Genomic DNA, 9,912 nt, shown 5'->3' with positions numbered 1-9,912 from the left:
GCAGTGGAAAAAATTAAACTTGAAAAAATTTTAAAAAATAAAATAAAATCAGCCTTCCAGCTGGTGTATTGTGCACAATAGATTGGCTGCAGTTTATAAAAAAAATTCCTTAGAGAAAGAGTGATGATTAAAAACTAGCTATAAAAATCTAAATAAAACCTGAAGTCAATATGCTGGAAAAATACAAGTTTCTATAAATGTCGTTTGGGCAATGTTGACGTGAGTTGTGCTTTGGCCTTGTGCCTGGCTTAAATTTTGAATAAACACTTTATCTCATGTGAAAATAGGCAAGTCCTTCGAATCAAAGGCAACGGTGTTACGTATCTGCCATCTTCCCTTTATTTATCCCTTTTAATTTGGGAGTGAATTTGGTATTCCTCGTGAAAACTGAAAGGCTGATAAATGGACAAGAAGTTAGGCTGGGACCAAAAGGGCACTGTGCAGGCTCCCTAAACCAGCTGTCTCCGTACCTCTGCTCTGTAACGTCTTTGCTCTTCTTGACCTGGAGTAGAAGAGCACAAAGCTTCCTCACTTTCTGACTTAGGTGATTTTTTATGTTATGATTTCTAGACTGCGTCCTTGTAACTCACATTATTTTTTCCCCACTCATTTTAATTCAAGCGCGGTTTGCGTCCATTGCTACTTAAATGCGTTCACGGACGTTGCGGTAACAAAAAACATCGCTATCCTACCTAGCTAATGCTTTGATATATTAACAGCCAACTATAAATTATGGCAAATGTAAGGTTTCCTCCTCTAGTTCTTAACCGCCTTTTGCTGTGCATGGTCTATGTCCCAGCAGCCAAAGCTGACATGCAGCTGACAGCCGTATGAAACATCATGGAAATTAGTGTACCATGTCTAGAAAGCCGTGTTCGTAAAACATCTGGTCCTGGTTTTCTAACGCGAGGAGGGAAAACACATTTCAATTTTCAGTGTGTGGGCTGCTCAAACTCCTTGAATAGAATCATTTGCAAAGTAGGCACACAGAGGGAAAACGGCATTAATGATACAGGAAACTTGGCAGTTTGTTTCATAAAGCTCATCCTTCTACGGGAGTCTGGTAACGAAAGACAGCATAACCAGAGAATGAATACAGCAGCCACAATTACACCGAAGGTATGTAACGGAGAGCAAACCTAAGAATGGATGCAGGTAAGAAGGTGACAAGATAGCTTGATTACACATGTGAAAAAAGGTATGCAAATATATATCTTGTTTCGTTGCATAGCCTACACGCAGAGAGATTCGATACCAAAAAAATATACCAAGAGCCCTGTTTTATCTCTCCTCGGAAATGCAGAGACCCCGGCAACAACAGAGAACACATTTATACCGAACCACCTTGTCCTGGTTTCGGCAGGGATAGAGTTAATTTCCTTCCTAGTAGCTGGTACAGTGCTGTGTTTTGGATTTAGGGTGAGAACAATGTTGATAACACACCGATGTTTTAGTTGTTGCTGAGCAGTGCTTACACTAGTCAAGGACTTTTCAGCTTCCCATGCTCTACCGACTGAGAAGGCTGGGGGTGCACAAGAAGCTGGGAGGGGGCACAGCCAGGACAGCTGACCCCAACTGGCCAGAGGGACATTCCATACCATGGGACGTCATGCTCAGTACATAAAGCTGGGGGAAGAAGGAAGGGGGGACGTTCGGAGCGATGGCGTTTGTCTTCCCAAGTCACCGTTATGCGTGATGGAGCCCTGCTTTCCTGGAGATGGCTGAACACCTGCCTGCCGATGGGAAGGAGTGAATGAATTCCTTGTTTTGCTTTGCTTGGGTGCGTGGCTTTTGCTTTACCTATTAAACCGTCTTCATCTCAACCCACAAGTTTTCTCACTTTTACCCTTCCGATTCTCTCCCCCATCCCACCAGGGGGGAGTGAGCGAGCGGCTGGGTGGTGCTCAGTTGCTGACTGAGGTTAAACCACGACACACCTCCAGTCTGATTCAGATGTATGACCTGTAGGAGCTAAAAAAGGCTGAAATTTGCTGCCAATTCACTAAGAGAGCGGTCTGCCGGAGCACCCGAAGGTATCGGTCAGTCAGAGGCAGTCTGCAGTACAGGTATTTAGGGACTGAAACCACAATTTGTTTCGCACAGGCTGCTGGTATCAGGTGACAATCAGGCTTGAATATGAACCAGTAACCTAAGAGTTGAAAGACGCTATAACCTTGTGCAGTTAAAAGATGCTATATCCCTTTATAGTTAAAAGCATCCGTTTGCACGGTCACAGTAAACGTACCAACTGCAAACTTGATTTCTAACTCCGCAATACTGCACTTCTACTGGTCAAACGTTTCTTAGAACTGTACTGCTCCAGGTCCCAGCGAATAGAAAACAAAACACAAACCCCATAAAGACATTATTCTCTCCTCCTTTTGTGAATAAATTACATAATATTTACAATACATTTGTTGTAGGCAGCATAAAGGTTTCCCAACGATGTTAGTATCTAAGAGTAGCATCGCATACGTTTTCCAGATGACAATTAAAATTCAAAATGACGATTAACTTTTTTGGGCATGTACACTGGGAAAAAAAAGTATTCCCTCCCAAGATTATGCATTTCATCATTATATCAGAAAGTCGGCCGACTGGATAGGCGATGGAATATGAACCCCTTCAGCCTGTTACGCTGCTGTAGTAGGTTAAATAAATACAGTGGTATCAAGCCATCGATGCCGCTTTCTTCTTTTCGGCTCTTGGAAAGAAAATATATCGAGAGCTTCGCTGAACAAATTACATCACGACAAATACTGACACAAAGCAAAGCGGTGCACGACGTAAGGATGGCAGAGAGCTGTTTCTCAACACTAAACACTGCCCGCTCTTCAAGGATGAAGTGAAGTGCTGCTTGTTATATGCCGCAGTAATTCTTCTAATAATTGCAAGCAACGTAATTTCGGTAACAGTTCTAAGAATTCCATCTACAGGCTGTCCTCATCTGGCCTGCCAAGGTCAACAGCGTCTTTTTTTATACGGGAGCATACGTAAGTGTAAAAGGGGAAAATAAGAATCAGGGTTTAACCTCCCACGCTGTGGCATCTGCTGGCTCGCCAGGGACTAGCACGGGGTTTGGCTCCAGGGCCAACTGTTGGCACGTCTGATGAGACAGAGAACAAGGTGTTGGGCGGCATCCAACATGCACAACGGGAAGTTAAAGGAGGTGGAGTACAAGCAGAAAGGGGAAAAAACCACTGTTAAACACAGCTACGTAACTCATCCTCACCTATCCTGGCTAGAAAGGATCTGAAATGAAACTCGGCACAAGAACTCCTTTGGGATTTGGGAAGGCTGAAGCTCGGATCTGCGTACTCCAGCTTTCATCTCTAATTATACTACTAACCATGGGAATAAAGCGCTGCAGGTCACTGTCACTGTGTTTGAGCTCTGTCTGTAACGTCCTGGAAGAAACATCCTAACACCCTGAAGAAAGCAGAGAGTGGATTTGGGAGTCTCGGGATTTGCTGAGACTCCGGTCAGCGCTCGCTCACTTTTTTGAACTGAAGTTGACAGAGGTGAAAATAGCCGTACATCCAAAAAAACCTTTCCCTCTAGGGGTTTGCCACCATTACCAAGAAAACAATAAAGCAGCAGAAAAACATGAAGAAACGTGGGAACGAACAGGATTTTTTGTGTGTAGATACCACATACTTGCTGAAATGGAGATTTCGCCTCCCTTAGGTGGTCAGCGAAAGCAAGCCATTCTCCAAATCATTTGGAAAACGGTGAAAAATCGCATTTCCCGTTCCCCCTGAAAGCTCTGTTATACAGAAGATACATTCTGGCTGTCCAAAGCACTTAAGATGAAAAAGAAAGTGTGAGCTAAGTAATTTTAATAGTGTATGAAGACTACAGTTAGGAAAGTATCCACATGCAAACCGAGACTTTCTAAAAGCCTCTGAATTTTGTTAATTATTAAATATATAAACACGCACAGAAAACTTAAAATTTGTTTGAGGCAAACTGACTAAACCTCCAGGAATTTTATTTTAGCTGGTTGCTGGTGAAGAGCACCAGACTGGTTAGGTTTACTGCCAAAGGTGACAGCTCAGCATCGCATGCCATGTAGGGGAATTAAAAAAAGGAGAACATGAGCTCTTTTAGCAGTTCCTGTTTTCTGAACAGGGTTCCTTGGTTCAGGCAGCTGTTCGATTCAGCTATCGCTATTTTTTTTGAAACAGATCGTTCTTCCGGGGGGGGAGAGGGGAGGGAAATGAGAGTTTGCTTTTTATTCTTTCTTGAATTACATAAAAATGTGCTTTCTTCCAAGCTAAACAGATGGGAGATGTCTCCGGCCTGTTCTGCAAACCAGCTACAGACATTACAAACACAATTAGTCTTAGGTACGACTGAGTAAAAAACCATTACCTATCTTCCATTGATCCAAGTCGCTTTTTAGTTCAATTTGGGGTACATTGGATGAGATTTTCGAAAGAGTTAGTTAGCGTGACTTCGGACACAGCAAGACATATTAATGCAGCTGAATTGAACAGTTTAAGAAGCTACCAGCTCTTGGGATGAAATGCAGCAGTGATCAGGTTTGTGGTCTGTTCCAGTTTAACTTCAGCACCGCTTTAATGAAACTAGTTATTCATGAAGAAAAAGTCAAATATTGAATGTATCTCAAATAACAGGGCAGTAACTTGCAGGTGAATAGTGGTAACATCTAAATCTATGACAAATCTTTGAGGGAAACATCTAACCCTGCTCGCAGGAATGGACAGACAGCCCGTTTTCCAAAGCCTTTCACTGACGTTTAATGAATCAAATTTTCACCTCAAATATCCAAATCAATTTGGAAAACAGGCTTTGCTTTCTTGATGACTTTCACTGCGATCTGCACATGCACGGCTCTTGAAGAGATGATGCAGAGCCTACATTTTTCTAAACATTTGGAAGAACACAGCCTTTCATCCAAGTGTCTCAGAGAACATCGTAAACTATTAGTGAAACTTCAAAGAAACACACAGACATTTTTCTTTTCAGGAGATGGCAAATGAATGTTATGGCACTTATCCAAGGTCAGAAAAATCGATCTAAAGTAAACTCAGCAACAGAACCCAGAAATCCTTTTTTTTGCTGTTGTTGGGTTTTTTCCCATGAAATTCAGACACATGCTTCAGCCACGTAAAGCTACAAGGTTTTTCCAGTTAGCTAACAACCAACCAAATATTATCAATTCTGGTTTATATTCAATATTAAGTCAGGAGTTGCTACTAGGAAAGAGCCGGGTGGAGACGAAGTGAGTTTTACACGCTGGAAACCGTACCAGATGCGAAGAGCCGTTGTTGGTCACCGAAGGCAGGCTGGCCCAGCGTTCGTTTTCCAGTTCTTCCATCACTTGGTTCATCGCGCTTTTTAGCCACGTATCCACAGACACACCGATCTGCTTCAGCAGATCAAGACGGGCTTCTGCTTTCAGCTTAATTATCTGAGGAAATAAACACGCGCAAGTCAGAAGTCTTTCAAGATTACATTTCACTCCTTGCCACGATTCAAATGGGTTATTTCCTCATCCGCAAATTACTCAGGTGGCTCCGAAAGCTGCTCCACTCGGAAACGAGTCCAGTTCTTCATTTCCTTGCCTGCAGGAATGCGGTGTGAGCCAGGAGACAGGGAACAGTTTTCTAGGGATGTAAAACTACAGGCACAGCCAATTTCACAACTTGGGGTTTTTAAAATAACACCTATTAGTTTATGCTAACTTTCTATTCATATATTTTAGTGCTTGGTTAGTTTAGATTATTTTCAAAGTGCAAAAACCCAGACAAAACCCAGCGCTTCACAGTAATTTTAAAATCAGAGATACTCCTGGGCTGCAGACCCTGGCTGCCCTTTCGGCCGGTGACTAAACTGGATGTGATACACAAATAAATGCGATGCGATACACACACACACAAACCCACCAACCCCCAAAATGAGGCTATTTTCCATCAGCACTTGCCGGAGATCACAGGAAGCTTATTTGTTATGGAAACAGAATATCTTAATAATTCGAAAATTAAATAAGTATCACACTTCAACAGTTTCACGATTTTTGTCTTGAAAATTTAGGTTTTCTGACAGCTGGGTTCACTTTGGCATCCTGGCACGCTTTCTGGCCGACGGAGCCAAGGCTTTAACAAATTCATGGCAAACCACCACCCTGATGCAAATTATTTAACAATCTAAAGAGAAGGAATGGAAAGAGCAGCACGAAGAAATTCAGAATTTCAAGAAAAGCAGCATTTCAAGAAAAGAAAAGCAGAATTTCAAGAAAAGAAAAGCAGAATTTCAAAGACCGCATCAAGAAATGGGGGGCAAACCTAGGGATAAAATCGAGGATATTTATGTCCAGTCCAGCCCTATCATCATCATCATCATCATCATCCTGTTGCACTTGCTCATCAGAGGAATAAAAATCAAGCGATTGACCAAAGGCCCTTGGGTGAGTCACTGACGGAGGCAACAACAGAAACCCACTCAGCTGCCCTGGAGTTTTTCCTGCGTTTCCTTTCACAGCATTGTTCATTCTTAGCAAGTTACTGCGCAAGTAGCAAAGTTTCATCTCCTTTCTCACCCTCCCAGCCCCTTCCGCTGGGATCAGGAGCACCTTACTTCAGCATCGCTGCCTGTGTCGATAGATCAAGTTATCAGCGGCACTGGGAAGGCAAGCAAAACCAGCAAAAACAGATGGGTCTAAGCAAAAACTAGAGGGAAATTACTTTTTCCGTAGTGGCTGAAGCACACTGAACTATGTAAGAATATATGCACAGTGAATTAAAATGCCAGTTCGTGCTACATAGATTTTTATCTCTCTTATGAATATCCTTACTACATACAAAATTTTGTGTTGAGCCAGAACGATGCTGGTATTTTTCTTGTTTTTGACACACTGCTGCACTTTACTATCATCTTTCTATTAAGAAGATAAGTCAGAAAATAAATGACTATAATTTTTATTTAGCTGAACCCCCAAACATGGGCCCATTTTCATTTTAAAACTAATTGCGAAGGTGACGTTAGACCCGTTTCAAACCATGAAACTGCTTTTGAGACATATTATTTTAAATTTAATTTAATTTTAATTATTTTAATTAGAAGAAATGTAATGTTTAAAAAGTAGATAAGTTATTAGGGTAAAATTTATGATGTGAAATGTATCTTCATATGGGTACAGCTGCATGCACACGCTCTCCCACATAATTAGGTATGGAGACTGAAGGATCGGACAAGTTTGAGAAGTATTTCCCACGGGAAAAGCCAAAGCCACTTCGCCAACTCAAGTTTCCACTTCTCCGTGCAAGCGGTCTTCAGGTGAATGATTAACGTGTACTGTAAATACTGTTCATATAGCCAAGAAAGTGAGGAAAAAAGTAAAATATATTACTATGCATCACAGTACTTCAATCAAGATTCAGAAAATACTGATTTGAAAAGAATAAAGACTCCAAAGATGGATCCACACATCAGCATTTACATTTCAAAGGCAGAGCCTTTCAATTCAGCTGCGGCATCAAGCATCTTCTGAAAACCTTGTAAGCTGGTATGGTGCAAGCCCCAACCCCAACTTTGTAAATATTTACAGAAGCAATACCTGTGAGAAGGTCTGAAATCAGAAGCGTTAGATGGTGTTGGAGTTTTGAGCTCCTGGGGTGAACAGAGTAGGTATTTTATCCCTTTAGCGGTCTTAGAAAGGCAATACCTGTCACTCCCTTTTTTTCCTTTTGCCCCTACTTATATTGGTTTGTCTATTTTAAAGCCTTAGGAACATGGAAACAGTAATAATTTTAATTAATCATTAACCTTTTAGTTGGAAAAACTTGTTTTAGGAGCGCTTACCAAATTGGGAAGTGGATTTCTCACTAAATCAAGCTAAACGGAGAATACACTTTTAAACCAAAGATGTTAGCGCAGAAGGGTTGCACCAAAAAAGCTGAATCCAGGGATGCCAATTTCTGCACGTGAACCCACCTCTCTCTTGTTAATAAGTATTCAAGACTTTGAACAAAAACCCTTTCTAGACACACCTGCTTTGAGAGAAGGGGAGACGAGTGACTCTACGGCACCCAGTGAAGATGAGCACTGATCCTGCCTCTTTATTTGGACGCTCCTACACCCAAGGCGAACTACCCGCTAGCATGATGTTGGAGCACGGTCAGCTCCAACCTTGGCAGCTGCATATGAACAGGCAGGTTGGACATTTGCAGTGTGGGAACAACCCAGGCAAAGGGAATTGATTCATACGGGGTTGATTTATGACTGTGGTAGGGCATGGGTGGGTTAGCGGCTTCGGCGGACACATCATCCTTTTATTGGTTTGGTTTTTTTTCTTGAAACTGTGATAGATTGATTTAATGCAGGTCAATGCAAGTCATGTGCTTTAGCTTGTTAATGAGAAACTCCCCATTTTATCACGTTACTGAGCTGAGGTGCCTCCGTGTGTGTATATATACTTGCAGAGCAAAGTAGCTATCCCTAATTTGTCTTTGTATTCTGACATTATGTTACGGTACGAGGACTTTCTGTACGCCTTCAACAAAAGCTGCCTAGGAAATGATCAGCCTAGTTGTTTTGCTGTTTTACCTCGTTATGCAATTTCCAATTAGCTTGAGTTATGCAACAGCAATAAACATTAATCTAGGCATGCTATAAACATTTGTAGTTCATATTAGTACTCAGTCTGCTGTAAACCATGTTGTTTGTACAAACTTGTTAGCTAAAATAAACAAGCCGCTCCAAGATCCTTGACTGTACTTGCTAAGGGTCAGACAAGAGTTTTTAATTCAAGGTACCCAGCAAATCCAATTGAGTTACCCCACTCTATTTACACACAGTAGTCTTAATATTCAACAAATGTTTGTTCCAAACCACAAATGTTTTGAATTTCATTCCATTGCAGACAAGCCATAAAAGTACGTACAGTATTAGGTCAGGCCTGCACTTGAAAGATGTATAACGCTATTTACAAGAATACATATGTACTTTTACCAAAATAATTATACTGGTAGACCAGGGTTAACAGCTTCCTACCTATACGAAAAAAAAAAACCCAAACCAGACAGTAGTATAACTTTATTCTGCTTCTCACACAGGAACAGCTACATATTTAAAAATACAAGCACTTCATTCAAATATCACTATGTCACTTAGCTGGGGTTTGATGCTTTCATTACGCTGGAATAAAATGTTAAGCAAGAGGGAAACAAGGGATCACCCGGAGGAAATACTGGTGTTTCCACCAGCATCAAGTCATGCGACAAGCTTTGCTGCGTGTGTTGCTTTTATTCCTGTAGCCAGGCACAAGGCAGGCTCTTCCCTTTGGAAGGCGAAGTTTTTGCAAGCTGGAGTCCTGACTTCATCAAGGAGGGACCCACCTTGCACAAAGGATGCAACTTCAGCTTGCCCAGTCTTCTCTTTCAGTTTCTGATGTGGGAACATGGCCAGAAAGTGATGCACTGACATAGGAAGAGACGTGGTGTACTTCCTGACAGATCACAGATTTGCATTACACTGCAAAACCACACAAGACTACAAAATCCTTAAGAAACGATGCGCTAGCTCTCAAAGACTTGCTCCCTCAGAAAGATCAGATATTTCAAATTAAAAATTAAACAAGGCTTTAACCATTGAATTTCCCTCTCAACAAAATGGAGTCAAGCAGCCGCACATGCCATACTTCCTGACTGAGTGACCTCCACTGACCGAAGCTCATAGAATCATAGAATGGTTTGGGTTGGAAGGTTGGAAGCTCATCTAGTCCAACCCCCCTGCTGTGGGCAGGGACATCTTCAACTAGATCAGGTTGCTCAGAGCCCCGTCCAGCCTGACCTGGAATGTTTCCAGGGATGGGGCATCCACCACCTCTCTGGGCAACCTGGGCCAGTCTCTCACCACCCTCAGCGTAAAACATTTCTTCCTTAGATC

General features: G+C 41.9%; 1 protein-coding gene across 1 annotated transcript in view; it reads right to left on the bottom strand.

The window, feature by feature from the left end:
• The window catches only part of FCHSD2 (FCH and double SH3 domains 2), a 177,232-nt gene that overhangs the window by 7,937 nt on the left and 159,383 nt on the right, over positions 1–9,912 (bottom strand). The window contains exon 12 of the mRNA XM_009286111.2: positions 5,276–5,437. Coding sequence (XP_009284386.1) covers positions 5,276–5,437 — 162 coding nt within the window. The remainder of the gene's footprint in view (positions 1–5,275; positions 5,438–9,912) is intronic.

The sequence above is a fragment of the Aptenodytes forsteri genome, unplaced genomic scaffold (genome assembly GCF_000699145.1).
Source record: "Aptenodytes forsteri isolate BGI_AS27 unplaced genomic scaffold, ASM69914v1 Scaffold231, whole genome shotgun sequence".
NCBI lineage: Eukaryota > Metazoa > Chordata > Aves > Sphenisciformes > Spheniscidae > Aptenodytes > Aptenodytes forsteri.
The sequence above is the reverse complement of the archived record's forward strand: the minus strand, read 5'-3'. Positions and strand labels throughout refer to the sequence as shown.